The sequence below is a fragment of the Eschscholzia californica genome, unplaced genomic scaffold (assembly GCF_041429995.1).
Source record: "Eschscholzia californica isolate CP2 unplaced genomic scaffold, dmEscCali1.0.p SCAF_3, whole genome shotgun sequence".
NCBI lineage: Eukaryota > Viridiplantae > Streptophyta > Magnoliopsida > Ranunculales > Papaveraceae > Eschscholzia > Eschscholzia californica.
The window spans coordinates 58,561,606-58,579,042 of NW_028238420.1; the positions used below are offsets into that span (position 1 = coordinate 58,561,606).

General features: G+C 34.7%; 3 protein-coding genes across 6 annotated transcripts; all 3 read left to right on the forward strand.

Annotated features, from left to right (window-relative positions):
- Positions 1-506: 506 nt before the first annotated feature.
- On the forward strand, positions 507-3,053 carry LOC147552482 (protein FAR1-RELATED SEQUENCE 5-like). The gene is made up of 3 exons (XM_086668635.1): positions 507-2,558; positions 2,637-2,804; positions 3,045-3,053. Exons 1-3 carry the CDS (start codon positions 507-509, stop codon positions 3,051-3,053), a joined length of 2,229 nt encoding a protein of 742 aa, XP_086524761.1.
- A 1,147-nt stretch (positions 3,054-4,200) lies between these two features.
- Positions 4,201-9,592, forward strand: EMB2731 (ER membrane protein complex subunit 8/9 homolog). Of its 4 annotated transcripts, none has more exons than XM_086666693.1 (6): positions 4,201-4,442; positions 5,904-6,196; positions 6,274-6,420; positions 7,431-7,490; positions 9,066-9,235; positions 9,338-9,592. In XM_086666693.1, exons 2-6 carry the CDS (start codon positions 5,993-5,995, stop codon positions 9,366-9,368), a joined length of 612 nt encoding a protein of 203 aa, XP_086522819.1. In that variant the 5' UTR covers positions 4,201-4,442; positions 5,904-5,992; the 3' UTR covers positions 9,369-9,592. The 4 variants fall into 4 exon arrangements, with proteins under 4 accessions (XP_086522819.1, XP_086522820.1, XP_086522822.1 ...); XM_086666694.1 differs by having other exon boundaries at positions 4,204-4,442; positions 5,915-6,196; XM_086666696.1 differs by lacking the exon at positions 4,201-4,442 and adding an exon at positions 4,467-5,567 and having other exon boundaries at positions 5,915-6,196.
- Positions 9,593-13,606: 4,014 nt separating this feature from the next.
- LOC147552484 (uncharacterized) lies at positions 13,607-14,871 on the forward strand. Its single transcript, XM_086668636.1, has 2 exons — positions 13,607-13,918; positions 14,707-14,871. Exons 1-2 carry the CDS (start codon positions 13,607-13,609, stop codon positions 14,869-14,871), a joined length of 477 nt encoding a protein of 158 aa, XP_086524762.1.
- The last annotated feature ends 2,566 nt before the right edge of the window (positions 14,872-17,437 follow it).

Consider the following 17,437-nt stretch of genomic DNA (forward strand, 5'->3'; position numbering starts at 1 on the left):
TGTTTGATTGCTCATAGTTTATTCAACTAATTAAGTTAATATTAATTTTAGTTTGATAATATCTAATTTTAGTTTCATAATATTTTGACTTAGAGTTTTTACAATACCAATAAAATCTAGATTATGTTTGATCGCTCATATTTTATTCAACTAATTAAGTCAATATTAAATTTTAGCTTGATAATATGTAGTTTCAGTTTGATAATATTATTGACTTAGGATTTTTACAATACCAATAAAGCATAGATTATGTTTGATTGCTCATAGTTTATTCAACTAATTAAGTCAATATTTAATTTTAGTTTGATAATATCTAGTTTTAGTTTTATGTTCATCAAAAAAAAAAAAAAAAATCTAGTTTTAGTTTTATTGGGTCAACCTTTATTTGTCGTATAATTGTTATCTATTTAAGTTGCACTCACTTGTATTTGTCGTCAGTTATTACTTGAATGTACTTCTTTGTAATATATATTTGTTTACTTTTTAGTAACTACTTCTGTGAAGAAATGACTTCAGAAAGTGGATATTTTGAGCGCACTGTTGTAGCAAACACAGAAGTAGAAGTACCTAGGTCTGGAATGGAGTTTAATAGTCTTGAAGAGTTGTACAACTATTGCCTTTGTTACGCCAAAAAAGTGGGACATCCAGTGAAAAAGACATCACAGAGAAGAGTAGAAGGAATTTTAAGATATGTTAAAATAGCATGTGCTAAGGGGGGAAAGTATATATCGACATCAAGTAATCCTCAACCAAGTAGCAAAAGTGGTTGCAAAGCAGGAATTAATGCTAAGTTGCAAGACAACGGAAAATGGGAGACTACTATTGTGAATCTTGAGCATAACCATATCCTTAGTCCAGGAAAAGTTCGTCATTATAGATGCAATAGGAAGATTAACCCGTATGTAGCTAGACAACTCGAAATATGTGATTTGGCTGGGACTAAGACAAGTCGTAGCTTTAGGCAACAAGTGGTGGCAGCTGGTGGACATGAGAATGTCCCATTTACCGAAAGAGATGCAAGAAATTATATTGAAAAGAAGAGAAGGTTACGTCTTGGAGAAGGAGATGCTGTTGCTATTCAACAATATTTTTTGGCTATGCAAAGAAAGAACAATGGTTTCATTTTTTCGATGGAAGTAGATCATAAGTCTCGTTTACGTAATGTTTTTTGGGCAGATAGGAGGAGTAGAGAGGCATATAAAGAATTTGGAGATGTTGTGACATTTGACACGACTTATCTAACGAATAAGTATCATCTTCCTTTTGCCCCGTTTGTTGGAGTGAACCATCATGGGCAGTCTATTTTATTGGGTTGTGGGTTGTTGTCTAATGAAGATGCAGAATCTTTTTCATGGTTATTTAAGACATGGCTTACTTGTATGGACGAAAGAGCTCCGGGCGGGATTATAACAGACCAAGATGCAGCCATGCAAATTGCTATTCAGGATGTATTTCCCAATACAAAACATCGATGGTGTTTGTGGCATGTAATGAAGAAAATACCTGAGAAACTCAAAAGTTACAAAAAGTTCAATGAAATAAGTTATGCTCTTACTCATCTTGTCCACGAAACGCTTAGCATAGAAGAGTTTGAGTATGAGTGGATGCTTACTATACAAAAGTATGACTTGCAAAAAAATACATGGTTGACCCACATGTACCAAGAGAGAAGACGATGGGTACCAATTTTTGTGAAAAATCATTTTTGGGCGGGAATGTCTAGTACTCAACGTAGTGAAGGTGTAAATGCCTTTTTCGATGGATACGTTGGTCCGAAAACTACCTTGAAACTTTTTGTCGAACAATACAATATAGCTTTAAGGGATAAAGTTGAAAAAGAGGCAAAAGAAGACTTTAGGTGCTACAATTTAGAAATGCCATGTGTGAGTCCATTTCAAATAGAAAAGCAAATGAGGGAGAAATACACACTTAAAAAGTTTGGAGATTTTCAAGAAGAACTAAAAGGAAAAATGGCTTGTGATACGACAAATTGTAGAGAGTCTGCAAATGTGTATGAATATACTATTTCAGAGGAGAAAGAATTTGGAAAAGACTCGAAAACTTATTCGTATAAAGTCATATTAGATGTTCAAGAATGTGAAATTCATTGCAATTGTTTGTTGTTTGAATTTAAGGGAATTTTGTGTCGACATGCACTAACAGTATTATGTAAGAACAAAATTAATGTCATTCCAGATAAGTACATTCTAAGGAGATGGAGGAAAGATGTAACGAGATCATACACAAAGATTAATTTGAACTACGGTCGATGGGATACAACACCTGAAGAAAAAAGATACGAAAAATTGTACCAATCTTTCACCGAAGTAGCTTCTGTTGCAACTGAAAATGAACGAATTACCGAGCAGTTGAATGATTATATCCTAAAATTTAAGCCAATAATAGAGTTCCAAGATAAAGTGGGCAATGGTTCTGGTTATACCGTTGACTGTGCAGAAAATGCACGACAAGATATTCTTGATCCGGTATCATGCAAAGCAAAGGGGCGCCCTCGGGAGAACAGATTCAAGAGGAAAAATTACAAATCGAAGAAACGTGTAAGTCAACTACTTCTTTGCTTTCTTACCTCTCTTATTTGTTTATATGTTAACTAAATTTGTTGTTTTCTTTGTTAGTGCACTAGTTCTAAAATGCCGGCATCTAGTCCGATTTGTAATATGACTCGTGATCCGATTCCAGTTCCAGTTCCTGATCCGTTTGATGATTTAACAACTACTCAAGAGAGTCAACTGGGTGGTATTGTTACACAAGAAAATATGATCCTGACACCTCCACAAGAAATGGTAATTCATATCTCCTTATACTTGTTTGATTCATTTAGAAAGTATAATATATGTATTGATCTTCATCTTATTGTATGCAGTCACATATGAACTTATTAATGGGTGTACATCGTCTCCAAATGTACAACCTTCCAGGAATATAAAATGGAGAATATGACAATTATAGTACATAAACCAACGAGGAGTAAAGGTCTATACTATTTTTTGATTCATTTTGAATTTTTTTATGTGAATTTATAGGTTGTGTGAATCCTTAATCAATGGTGGTTTATGAGTAGTTTTATTCAATTGTATGTGTACTAATCCGTGCTTATTTGTTTGTTTGGTGGACAGGAAGATGAACCGGTCGACACAAGTTATGGAAGTGCTTCTTGAAGCTTTGACAGACTGGTAGTGCTTGAAGCAAAAGTTCATTTGGTTTATCAAGTTTTTTTTATTTTCTTTACTACCTGCAAGAACATCTGGTTTGACAGAATTATTTAGATTATTAATTCCTATGTTTGCTTCAGTGATTGGATTCAGATAATTTAATTTAATATGTTTTTGATTTTCATGAGTATTGTTTTTGAAATGTTATTGATCTCTATACTGCGACCTTTAGAGGGTCCTTCGATTCAACGAAAGACTTAAAAATAATGTCTAAATTTTTTTTACAGTAACACACTAATACAGGATGGAAGCAACATAAAGTACCAATGAGAAGGACATTTATGATACTAACTGTTAAGAGTTGTTCAGGCACACAATTAGTTTTTATTTTTATTTTTTTGTTGAAACATTAATTACTTATTGGTAATATGAGATTTGATTATTTCATCTACATAAAAATGTATTACATTGATTTTCATTTGGTTAGGGAGATAGTTTTTTTTTTTTGAAACAGGGTGATATTATATTTTAATTTCAACAAAAAAAAAAGGGTGATATTATTTTTTTTTTTGATGAAGGAACATGGTGATAGGTTAGAGAGGGAATTCTCAACAAAAAAAAAAAAAAAAGAGAGGGAAGGTTTTTGTTGAAACAGGGTGATATTATGTTTTTTTTTTATGAAGGAACATGGTGATAGGTTAGAGAGGGAAGGAGATTATCATTATCAACAGTGCGGTTTTGAGGGGAGAGGCTTTGGGGGAGGATTGACCAATTTCTAATCTGAACCGTCGCCCTAATGGACGGTTCAGATTAGAAAGGGAGGAGGGATTTAATGTGGAATGTGTGGGGACTTAAAACGAAACAAGTCTGTTTCGTGGACTAAAATTGAACAATTATAAGCACGGGATTCCAACTACGTGAAACGTAAAACGAGGCCACGTGTCGACAACCGATTGAGTAGCTATTGTGTATGCCTACCCCTTCGCCTCATATAGCATTTCTGTTTATTATATAGATAAGAAGTTTTATTGCCCGCTCCCTCAAAAAAACTGAAGGGGGTGGGGGGTGGGAGGACATGCGCCTTTAATGAAAATAGGGGGCGTCTCTAAAACTCCCCTAATTGCATTAGATTTCACACCATACCCAAAGAAGGTGACTGAAAGTTAAAGAACAGAGGACTACTAGACTTTGACAATAGATCTGAAGAGAAAGTCGGCAAGCTAGAGATAGATAGAGAGACAATCAGAGGCTTCAGAGTTGATATAAAGAGTAAGAATTTCTATTCCTTTTTTTGCCCTAAAATTGATTTATACTATGAATTCGATTCAACCTAAAATCATTGACATTCTCTGTTTATATGAATCTGTCTAGGTCACTTGATTTATATGAGTTTTTCTGATTCAACCTATAATTGACTTATATGAATTTGATTTATTTGGGTCATTGGATCTGTTTAGTAATTTCGCCTATTATAACTTTTTTCTGTTTTAGGGCTGAGGGTTTTTAGGGGTGATTAAAGGAATCCAAGGAAACCTTAGTTTGGAACAATCAAACAATTCAATTTTACACTGTTACTCTTCAAGAATAAAAAAAAATCCAAGTTTGGTGGGTTTTAGTTCTTTTATAAGTACTCCATTTAGGGTTATGATTAATTATCTCTTTGTTTACTTCACTTCGTTTACTTTTTTTTGATTTTTGGTTTTCAACTTTTTCTCTCTACTTCACTGTTAAGTCTATCTTATATTCAAGTTTTGGTATGTTTTATTTTAGTAAAATTGGCTCACTTGTTTGTGATTTAACTAACAATTTTGTGATTCTTCTTCCAAAATTGAACCAATAAGTTCTAATTTTTAGTTTTGATTTTGCCTGGATATCGAACTTTGCTTTTTGATTTTGGATCTTCATATTATGTAGTAAGAAGTTTTGGGGTTCTATATCTTCTCATATAGGAACATATATGGAGTTCTTTAATTCTACTCATTACCCATTATTCCTCACTAAGTGTCTTATTTCTATGAAAATGAATTACAAGCCTAATTTGGTTCTACTTCGCGTCGAAGTTTCTGTTCCAATTTGTTGTTCAAGTCTTCTGTTCAGGTATGGAGGTACCACATTGGTCTCTTCTAGTAACCCCATGGATTTTCAGCATGATAGCTTAGGGTTTCGTAAGTATGCAGGTTAATTTAGGGTTCTTATGATATATTTGTTTTTTTTTGTTTATTGCATTTAATTGGTAAGCTAGAATTTGGTTGAGAATTCTCTAAGGTAGTTTTAGCACACAATTTGTACAAACCTTATTAAAAGGTTTCAAATTTAAAGAATCAAATATGATTTTTGTCAATAAGAATGTTGTTGAATCAGATTGATTGGATATGAAGGAACACATAAATGAAGGTACATCCGAACATGGACTTAGTTTTAATTTTATCGTTATTTGCCTTGTTGCTAGCTAGGATAGTATATGTGGTTCATGTTGGGAGGGTTTTGAGTTTATAATTCTTATTTTAGCTTCACAATTTTAGTTCCTGTCGAAATTTAAATTTGGGAGTATAGTCGTACAGTATTTTGCTGCTATGTCTATTTTCTAGAATGAAGTTCGATACGTATTAGTTATGATGATCATCTGAGATTTGAGCTGCACAATTGTGTCTGTATGCTTGAACACATGTTAATGCCTGTATATATTCTTTTAAGCCGAATAGTTTTGCTTTATGGTTAACACGGTTTCAGGCCAATTGCAGATATATTGAGAAAAACTTTTGGTCACAAACACCAAATACCAGATTCTCTATATCGTATAACAAGGTGCCTAGACAGAAATGGGTGGTGAGCTCAAGTACGAGATTGGACAAAATGCTTACATCAAACTTGTCCTCCATGCACTGAAGCACAAGACATCCGCTGTTAATGGCATTCTCCTTGGCCGCATAGTTAAAGACGAAGTTATCGAGATCACTGACTCAGTTCCTCTTTCACACTCTCAGATTGGTCTCCTTCCAGCTCTTGAAATTGCTCTGATTCAAGTATACATTCTCAACTATTCCCAATTTACGATGTAGCGTTTCTGATGTAGCAACCTCCTAATGTTTCATTTTATCAGATAGAGGAGCAATGTGGACCTCAGGGTATGGATATTGTTGGTTACTATCATGCAAATGAGAGGTACGACGATTTTGAGCTGAGCAATGCCGCAAAGAAGATTGGAGATCACATTTATCGATACTTTCCCCAGGCCGCTGTTCTTTTGGTAGGTTCTTTTAATGATCCTATCTCTTTGTTGATTTATGGAACTTTAATTTAGTGCACAACCAAAATGACCGGAGAAGTTTTGTATCTTGAAGAAACAATTGAATGCATAGAAACTAGATCATTGCAAAAGAATAATAGACCCCATGGAGATGAGTACGATTGTCTGGATTTGAAAATCGGAAACCAGGCTAACTGCTTACTGTAGAACACAAAAAAGTTACAATCTCAACATTGAAGCGTCCCATGCAAGGGTAAAGTCAATGAAAGAGGGATCACTCCCAACTTTTATACCAACTCCAATGATAAAGTGTTCCTTGAACTGTAAGGATAACAATTACACACCTATCACTTTTTCGTGAAAGATAGCTTTGTTTCACCTCCCAAAGACCACAAATCACCATGTAAGGTACTATTATCCATGTCCACCAGCCTTTGGTGCAGTGGTTGGACACCCCTCTTAAGTCCATGAGGTCGTGGGATCGAGTCTCGGTGGAAGCAGTTTGCCACCAAGATTTATCCCATGTAATTTAGGCTATAAATAAAAGTAAATAATGTAATACTTTGTCTGGCTTTAGGCCTCTTTGTTGTCGGGCTCCAGGCCTCTTTCATTTGTGGTTTGAATTAGGCGGTTATCTTGCTTATTACATCTTCATGATGCATCAATGCCTTGTAACGACTAACGTAGATCGTAGTCGAATTCTCAAAAAAAAAAGTACTATTATCCACTATTTTTTCCCTCACCAACTTCAATTGTTGAATTGCATTCGACACTATTCTTGGCTTAAACCATATTGTGTTGAAGCTGTTACCATGAACTTCCCACAATTACGCGCCGCTATCATAGAACTATGAAACAATAGACGGCTTACTGATTCAAACTCTTGCTTACATATTCTGCACCTTTTTGCATGCACCCTCTTCTCTTGATTAACAAATCCATGATAAACTATAGGCTGTTTTTTTATAATTCTTTTGTGGATTTCACTTCGAAATTCTGTTTTCTTTCAGTTGGATAATAAAAGGCTGGAAGCTCTTCCGAAAGGGAAAGCCTTGTCCCCTGTTGTTCAGGTTTGTTATAATTTATAATTTCTTTTGTTTAAACAATTTGGCTGGCTGTTTTATCTTAGTAGTTGGTTTCGGCTTCAAGGTAAAAACAATAGTCAGGTACGGAGGTGCAATATGCTGTAGTAGTTTGTAAAATTTGGTCCTGCGATAACAAGTACCAGTTTGTATTCTTCTTTATGCTAGATTAATAAGCATTCAGAAAGCAACCCAGTTCCACACGTTCGCGTGTGTGATATTTTCGCCGTATAATAGTGTCAAAATTAAAATATGTGGACTCAGAAAATCAGATTAATAGCTAATAAAAGCGACACTTCAGTTAGACGTTTAACCTACCAGTAAGGGGTTTGTGCTGTTGAGTTTAGCTACAACAAGTAAAACTGATAACTTCATAGAGTGTCCGACCGCTCAGATCAAAATCTTATTCTCCATTGGGGGAAAGAAGGAAGATTAGTCAAAAGAGACTGATACACATTACTCTAGCGAAGAAGTTATAACTCAGCCCAGATGTTAATCTCAGTTTTCCGAAAATCTTTGATTTCATTGGCGACAGACCTTTGCTGAAAAGCTGAGACACCACAGGCGTCCTTCTTCTTTGTTCAATCAGCTGGTCTAAATACTGATCTCCGTTTTTAGTAGAATCTTAGCTTGATCCATGCATAACACCTCCATAACTAAGGCATCTTCCCCAGCAAACCATAACGTAAGAAGCCAAACTGCCAAACCTTAAAGAGGAAAGCAGGATTTGCTGCAAAAAGATGCAGCGTTTATGGTTCCAGGACCGGTGATAACAACAAACAATATCAGCATCCAACCACGATATGAGTTGTCTGATACGACGAGTAGGAAATGCCAATTCACGGATACAATTGTAGAGATGTATATTTTCTTGTCTTAGTTAGATCTTAGACTCTTCTGTATGAAAGACACTATACTACCCTGCAATTTCATGATCCTCTTAAAAATAATTGTGTGCAAGTACAACAATATATACATATAAAATGTAATAATATCCACTAAAAGTAATTAGCGAGTGTCTGACTCTGGTATACTCAAAAGTTTGAGTGCTTCACCTGGCAAAAATACTAAAAATATGTACCCAAATTACTAAGGGTTAACTGAATTTGTTTCGTCTATATATCTGCATTTTTACGTTTTGCTTTACCTTTTTTCCTTCAGTTTGATGTTTCATATTAGGCAAGTCCCACTTTCTAGGATATTTTCAGATTTCAGTATACAAATGGTGCAGGACAATATGTAAACATAGGGTATAACGTATCAAACTGAATTGGCGTCACAAATCCAATGAAACAAGTCATTAAGGACAAACTTCAAGCTAAACATGTCTGATTGTTGCTTTAGATCTTCGGCAATGTTAAAGTGTTATAATTGTGTTCACCTGCGTCAAAGTATGGGCAATTCTTGTGTTACATTATTTGTTAGTTTTATATAAATGAACATAGAAAAATAACAAGGAGAAAGATATACCAGTGGGAGCTGCATTTTCAGCTGCCATAGGCATTTGTAAAACTTACGGGCTTTGATATATTCTTTACTCCCTTCTGTTTTGCCATGGGACAGCTTTACACTAGGGATGCATCTAAGATTTGGAGGAAAGCTGGAGGATCTGACGGAGGAGGTCGTTTGACCATCAAAGAGCCCTCGTCAAACATAGTGTTGTTAGACTATATTTCATCTGAGAAATGGCAGGAAGTTGTAGATTTCGATGACCACCTTGACGACATCAGCAAGTAAGAAGATTTCTAATACTTCATACGTCGTAGAACTATTTTTCTTCGGTTGCTTTAGTTTCCAATGTTGGTAAATGATTCCAAATCTTACTTATGTTGCAGGGACTGGTTGAATCCAAACCTCTTCAAGTAGTTTTCGAATGGTAGTAGTTAAATGATGGTGATGGTGCTCCTGCTGCAGAGTGAGGTAAACAAAAGACAAGTTTAAAAACTTCGAAACAATCCAACTATTTTTGTCGATGTTTATGAGCAAGATGCCGACTTTCTAGTGTTTGTCATCATTAAGTTAAAAAAACCTTTGATTAATTTTGCACTAATTACTATTTTATTTCATAGTAAATATACTATTAGCCTTAATTTTCTGTGCCGGTGAAATTAACTCTTTGAATGTCGTTATGATTTACTCTTCATGTGTTTATCTCACTTCTGTTGAGCAAAAGGAGCTGTGAGACAAAAACAAGTCCAATATATTCTCACATTGCCCTACTAGATTGAAAGTTCGCATTTTGATAAGTTTTTGTTTATGCTTCATTTTTATCGAAAAAAATATCTTCTTAGCAGCGACATCCTAGTTTCTATCTGCTATCACTCTTTAAACCAGATGGATATTGATATGGAGGGGAGCCTTAAAGTTGCACATTTTGCTCTGCTTACTTGGGATACATTAAGGGAGAAAATAGTTGCCAACGTATTAAGCCAAGTTTGAACACAGAGAGAGCTAGAGTATCTGAAACAATGCGATTTATGCAACATAAGACGGAGTAATATTTGGGAACTAGGAAAACTATACAGACTCTAGGCAGAAATCATATGTGGTTTGTCATGATTCGCCCCCACGGTGATTCTAATTCACTGAAGTTTGAATCAAAACAAGTCACTTATGATTTCTGTCTGGAGTCTGTCTAGTGTCTTTTGTTCTAGATTGGTTTTGTCAACTATTTAACTTACATTCAAAGAACCTTTTTATATACTTTGTTTTGGAGTTTAGGGTTTCAGGGGATTTAGTAGTTTCTGTGTTACTCCCTGTAACTATGAATGGTTGTCCATAAAAGTTGCTTAGTTTTCAACATAGACTTGCTTTTTCTATGCCGTCTTAATCCCGTACTAGTATACATGTGTTTAATTTCACCTAGATAATGTGTTAGGATATTTGATCGCCGTACACATTCTGAGGCCAATAACATTTCTCGCAACAAATTCGATTGGTCGATTGGGACCACTTTTAAGTGCGGTGAAGAATTTTTCTTCCGACATAGTGAGAGTCCATCGCACGCGCCTTTGGGGAACAAAATGCTTTTTTCTATTCTCTATTATTATTCCCAAAGAGGAATCTAATCCTCTGTTTTTGCCCGTTGGTTCGCAATCTCCAACTATTAAAAGATTATCCTAGGGCTGAGATTTGAAAGAAGTCATTTTCTTTTTTTGTTGAAAGAAAGAAGTCATTTTCTAACATAATTAAAGTAAAACCTAACTACTCTTTTTCAATTTTCAATTCTTTATTATTGTATTCAGTTGTGTTCATCATTTTGTCTAACTCACTGACTTGACTGCCTTTCTAAAGAGAGAAAACGGAAGGATGTTCATCAGAAAAAAAAAAAAAAAAAAAAGAGAAAATGGAAGAAAAAATACACATAAAGTGTTTGATACTTGGGGTACTAAAAGAGGAAGAAAGAAATAAATTCTTTCAAGAAAATGTGGTGAAGAATAGACCATCTTTTTTAGGGTGTTCTTTTTCCTTTTTCTTTTGTGTTTTTGTTTTTTTTGTGGGTGATTGGGTCATTGCTGTTTTAGACTTGATTAAAGTGATATTTCCACAAAAATAATAGTTCACAATAATCTTGAATAATCCCTTCGTAAAACCATAAGTTCCAGCAGGATCAAATACAAAGCAGATTTTTATAGAATATAGGATGGTCTACCATTCAGCCGCATCATGTAAATCTCTATAACTATTAGCTTGATTTCAACCAGAATGTTAAATACACGATTATGTGAATCAGAGAGAAATGAAAATAGGCGTCACGATATATTTAATGTGGTTCAGTGAAAATCTTCCTCGATAATCTCACTTTACATCCACGAAGAAGTTAATAATAACAGAGTTAGTAATAGTGAGTCTGATTCGTTACATTGATTAGACATAACAGAATGAATTAAACACCTCATATTTATTTAATGAATTGGGATTCTCTAGTTCTCTAACAGTACTACTTAATGTAGAAAACAAGATAATATATATCTAACAATAATATTAGATAATTACAAGAAATAATATAAAAATATGAAATTCAATCTTCTTGATCTTCAAATATCTTTGTATTTTTTTATCTCTAATTTCGTCTCTCGTCCCTCATGTGTTGCATAGGCACCCCAATCCAGAGTTTGAAATGGAACCAAATTATAAATTTAACTTCATTTGTGATAATTAAAAGAGAGATATTAATATTATTTGTCTTGGGCTAGCTACATCATATGTACTTTGAAATAGGTGTAGCTTGGTTTAGTCTATACCTAGGATTCTAGGTTCCCCTTTCTTTCCAAGACATAGTGAATGTTTAGTTGACATAAAGTCATTGAAGGCCAAAAGCTTTCTTATAGGTTGTTCTTTATTTTTCTCAAGTACCCAAGATTATCTTTTTTTGCTTTTCACCTTCTCTTGTAATAATTTCTTCATATGGTTTCTATCCTAATTTGTCCCTTGATAAAGTAAAGTTTGTTTCACTGTAACACTGTTTGTTGGTGATGAAAAACTTTAAAAAAAAAAATTATACTTCTTATATGATGATAACTTAAATTCACAAACCTTTTAGTGATACAAGTAATAATTAGTTATCTAATTGTATGACTAATAAGTTGGGGATATAAATTTGAATTCCAATTGTAAATTGTTATCTATTTGTATCTTTTTGGACAACTTTTCTTTTCCTTTTTCTAGTAGTGGGTAGATTATGTAGGATTCTACTATCTTTTCCATGATCACACCTAAATGCCCTTACTCTATTTGTCTTAATGGTGGACAGTACTATGACAAATGTATTCCATAATGAACAATGGTACAATCATATCAAATGTATTTTGTAAGAGCGTTCGAAAATAAATAACCCACAAATCTTAGCACTCTGCGCCTCCAAACGAATAACAAAATAGTTAACATGACTCATATTCAAGTCACGTTTCAACGGACACAAACTTAAAAAAAAAAAAAAAAATTGTTGAAGACAACACGTTGTTCTTGATTTCTTTATGTTCATCACTGCTTCAGACTAATTATACTCATGATTTTAGTCTCTGAGATCGGAACAAGTTTATAGAATCCTACCCCGTTTGTTTTTTCTCCTTCCGAAGCATTTAGCCTTTTTTGTTCTTTTTTCCTTTTGATCTTCTTATAAAGAATATGATTCTTTGAGTTATACATAAAAACTACAAACAAGAAAACATAAAAGTTATATTAGTTTAGATTCTCAAATCTTTGTTTTCTTTTTCTTTTCCACTTCCACTTTATATGATTGCGACTTATTTCGGTATAAAAAAATACGAATTTTAATACACGTAAAGTATCAATTGAGCAAAGTTGGATCATGTGGTTGTGTTTCTTATATTAATACTTGGAACCAATAATACAAAATGGGAGCTTCTACTTATTAGACAAACAACTTTAAGTTAAACATAATTATCTCAAACAAGAACTAGCTTACTTGTATTAAAATTATTGATTCAGTAATATCACCCTTTATAACTTCGATTTAATTGGTAAGGAAGGTTATTTGTGGAGGGTTTTCGTTTTAACGTTTTCGGTTTTTGGGATTGACTTGTTGCTAACTTAATGACAAGTGACAGAGTTCTTCTTATGAATACTTATATGTTGATGACATTATTGTGAGAGTACTGAGAGAGAGAGGAAATTCCGATACGTCTCATTGTACTCTAAACGGAGTTTCTTAGCGGTGATCGGTGATTTTGGAACCTTGCTTAGTTCACTACTTCTGCCATTGTCCTCTGCTTCAGAGAAATAAAAATTTCTTCTTCTACGTAAGTTATTTACATATATTACTACTCCTTCCCTTTTGTATTTTATTTCATCATTCTTCGATTTGAGAATGTAGTTTGATAAGCTTTGGATTTTCATGAACTTCTTTAAGTTTCATTATATACTGAATTATGGGTTCATTGAACTTGTAATTTACAAAATGCATGATGAAGTTCATTCTAAATTGCTTCTTTTTCTAGGTGAAGAGATTCTTGATTATTATTTTGTGTTGATTTAGTTTGTCTCACAGTTATAATTCATAATATGAATTCTTTCTAATTATTGTTCAAGTTTGATATTGGTAGAGTTTTCATTAAAGAGGATTCGAAGATTAATTGGGAACCATGAATGAGTTAAGCTCGGAAAGACACAAGCCGTGGAGTGTATATACGAGCACGGGTAATCCGAGTCCTTCTCAAACAGGAGGTCAAGTAATGCCATGGAAAAGCTTAGGGACTTCATTGAGTGCCATCTCTTTTGGTTTTGTTGCCACTGCAATTCTAGTTTCCATGTTTATTTTCATGGCCATTTTTGAACATTTGGTATGGCCAAAACAGCCTTTTCCGTCGCCTCAAGATGCAGCTGAAAGATCCATGGAATTGGGTGAAATGCCGGGTCAAATTCATGCAATTGAAAAGCTTGGAAATTCACAAACTGTAAGTCTTTTTTGGCTTTCATTTTAAGATTGTTGTTATTGCTGATTATTTTCGTTACGGAAAACTACAAATTTCTTTTTGCACATCATGATTGATTTACCACTTATTACTGTTGGTAAGTTAAGGTGGTGGTTGTTTCGTTCTCATTGTTTAAATTCGACTCGGTTGAATCCGAATGGTTTGACTCAAATGGACCACAATCAATCCAAGTCAGGCAGCCAGACGAGTCGTACCCCACAACTTAGACAAAACAACCATTCCAAAATCTGACTCGAGTCAATTCAGAATTAAATTCAAATTTCAGATTGACTTGGGAGAAAACTTACACTACCTAAGCTTAGAAAAGTGAGCTCTAATGTGGAGGCCAAATTTTTTTGTTCACTTGGTGTTGTATAATATATCAAAGATTGAAACATCCCACATGTTCAACTTTGAGCTCCTATTTGGGGTATTTTTTTCGTTTTTCTCCAACATTTATTCGGGGCGTGGTCCAAACTAGTGTTCTAGATCAATATGTCATCGTGCTTTACTCATTTCCTTCCACAGTAGGTGTCTACTTATATGTTCCCTATTTGACGTTGAAGTTGAAATAAAACACGATTGCCATCATAAATAAATTATTGAAATGGGCAATTGTCTTTGTTGTATAACACTTCTAACTGAATAGATTGCACTTATTAGTTATGACAAATTGGATGTCACTACACTTCTAAGTCAATAGCTTCCACTTATTATTTCCTTTCTCCTCTTGCCCCAAATTGATTATGATTGGTGGGTTTTGATGACAGGTGTCAACATCATATTCGTCGGACTTTTCAGTGTTAATGCCAGGGGAACAATGTCCAACATTTATTGCCCAACCTGCACCACTCCCATGCCCAAGAGAAGGAGTTGTTTATTGGCCTTCACATGGACATGCTTTTGTTTCCCCATCCTATCATTCAAATGAATAAGTAATATATATGTACATACCAAATTCAGTGTAGTTGATTGGATCCACTCTGATGAGTTGCATTTTTCAATCCAATTATGTTTCTGTCTCTCTCTGTCTCTCTCTCTCTCTCTCTCTCTCTCTCTCTCTCTCTCTCTCTCTCTCTCTCTCTCTCTCTCTCTCTCTCTCTCTCTCTCTCTCTCTCTCTCTCACACACACACACAGTTCGACCAAGGTAGGTTTCTTATTTGTACATGATCTGAGTTGACTCGAGCAAAATTTCAGAAAGTTTGTTTAGTCTGATTCGTCTGTATAGTTAATTCAGATTTATTTATAGTCAATTTGAGTTAGACTAGTTCAAATTGACAATAAGGAAAGAGGACCTAGACATATATTATTGATTACTAGAGTATTCATTCCCAATCCAATACTATTCTCATACGGTCACATATGGAATTTTTTTAGCCTATCACACACGTATATATATTACGGGTGACGTGGAGCGCATCTGACTTGTAAACTTGTTACGTCTGGGTTTAGCTCTGTGTCAAATATGAGACTATTCTTACAAATAATTTCGGAGTCATATTTGAAGAACTAAAAAATCATAAGAATGGTTGTTGAGATTTGAGGAGATCCTACCCCAACTAGCCAATTAGTGGAAAGAGGATGCTATGTATAGCCAATAATGTTATCATGTAGCTTAGCACTAAAACATATAAAAAGATATCATAACAAAAGAATATGACACATATAAGTAGTAAATAACTATAAATCACAAAGATAGGTGTGATGGTGTAAGAAAAGTAACTCACTTAAGGCTGCTAATCACATGGTAATAGTACTGCAAAATAACAAAGACATATTTTACATTTTAAGATAGTTTTCCTTTTTATCGTTCTTTAAACGGTTAAATAGAAAAATAAGGATATCATCCGAATTAGTGGACTCTAAATAAGCGCCATGATCGAACATGATGTAAGCTTCACTAGTATGTCAACTATACTATGTGTTAGTATAATTCACATTGTTTGTGGGAGGTGCAAAAATGGTCAGTGGTGAGTTTAAAAAAGAGGAGAAAAACTCATATCCTGAACTAGCTTTAAGAGAGGGTCAAGAACTCCCAATATGTGGTATCACACATAGAGTTAGCTTAATTGAGTTTAATCCGACAATTGTCACAACTTAGTGCTTTCCATCATGCGTCTATCGAGATATCGACCTATAGACGTGAAGAAGTTTGAAGAATTAAATTCCAAGAGGTACATGTAAAACTATGAAAGTTAATTGTGAAAAGATACAAATTGATGCATGGACGAAAACCTATGAACAAATGGTTTCAGAACTTAACGATGGCTAACTGGTCTTTGTTAGTCAATAACCCATTCGCAAGATACTAAAAAGGCATAACTCCTTCGTGAAAGCCGATACTTATTAATACTCCCTCGCGGAATAATCATTTGTTGTTTGTTTTTCCTTCCATGGGCTTATATAACAGGCTAAAGTCGGATTGCACAAGCATGTATTGTGAGGGGGTGCAATTGAAAGTATATGTGCCTATAGACAAAATGCTACTTTGTAGTGCATTTATAGATAAAATGGTGGTGTCTATAGATTTTTCTTTAGTTCTTATGGGTTCGCAAGAAGAAGTTATACGAGCAAACCCAAAAGGAGGGCTTTCCATTTCATTTCTTAGGGGTTTGCAACAGGAAGTTTTAAAAAGGCCGCGGCTTTGGGGCATACATAATCTCCGAGGAATAAATTCTCTAGGGAGTCAATGTTTTTCTGTACATTCTCGGGGGAATATTATTTTTAACTCAAAAATTTATTTGATCAAACATTACCCCTTAATCTTCATCTTCTTTATCATCATCACAACCACAACTTTCCACTACCATCATTTTGACGACCATTTCCCCCTCTTCTCTCTCCTTTCTTCTTCTCTCTCACTTACACTTACCCTCTCTCTCACTATCTCTCTCTGTTGCTCTCACTATCTGTCACTCGATATCTCGATGTTTCTCTCTCAATCTTTCATTGTTTCTTGCTTGATATCTCATTGATTTTCTCTCCCTTTCACACACAGACACTGTTCTGACGAAGGAAGTAATTCCCTTCGCCAGAACCAGACCTCGAAGAAGGTTTGTGGCGAAACCCTTCGAGTATTTCGTGACCACGGAATATTTCGTGGACACAAAACGTTTTGTGACCCTGACCATTTCGTGGTTGCAAAATGTTTCGTGGCTACAAAACATTTCGTGGCCACGAACTCTGTGATCTCCACTGAAAGATCTATACATACTGCAAGAGAGACGGGACGAGATAGAGGCTGCGAGAAAGAGAGATAAAGACTGCGAGAAAAAAAAACTAACCTACAGAGAGATATGTCTACAACGAGAGAGATGAGAGTGATCCACAATGAAAGAGAGAGATGAGAGTGATCTACAATGAAAGAGAGAGATCTAGAGTGAGAACGAAAAAGAGATAGTCAATGAGAGTTAAAAAGATGGTGAGAGAGAGAGAGTGAAAGAGATGGTGAGAGAGAGAAGATGAAGATTAGGGGGCGATGTTTTATCAAGTCAATTTTT

Coding starts and splice junctions, on each gene's coding strand:
- LOC147552482 (XM_086668635.1), top strand. CDS start 507: ATGACTTCAGAAAGTGGATATTTTGAGCGCACTGTTGTAGCAAACACA. Junction 2,559..2,636: donor ATTACAAATCGAAGAAACGT/GTAAGTCAACTA, acceptor TTTCTTTGTTAG/TGCACTAGTTCTAAAATGCC.
- EMB2731 (XM_086666693.1), top strand. CDS start 5,993: ATGGGTGGTGAGCTCAAGTACGAGATTGGACAAAATGCTTACATCAAA. Junction 6,197..6,273: donor TTGAAATTGCTCTGATTCAA/GTATACATTCTC, acceptor TCATTTTATCAG/ATAGAGGAGCAATGTGGACC. Junction 7,491..9,065: donor CCTTGTCCCCTGTTGTTCAG/GTTTGTTATAAT, acceptor GCCATGGGACAG/CTTTACACTAGGGATGCATC.
- LOC147552484 (XM_086668636.1), top strand. CDS start 13,607: ATGAATGAGTTAAGCTCGGAAAGACACAAGCCGTGGAGTGTATATACG. Junction 13,919..14,706: donor AGCTTGGAAATTCACAAACT/GTAAGTCTTTTT, acceptor TTTTGATGACAG/GTGTCAACATCATATTCGTC.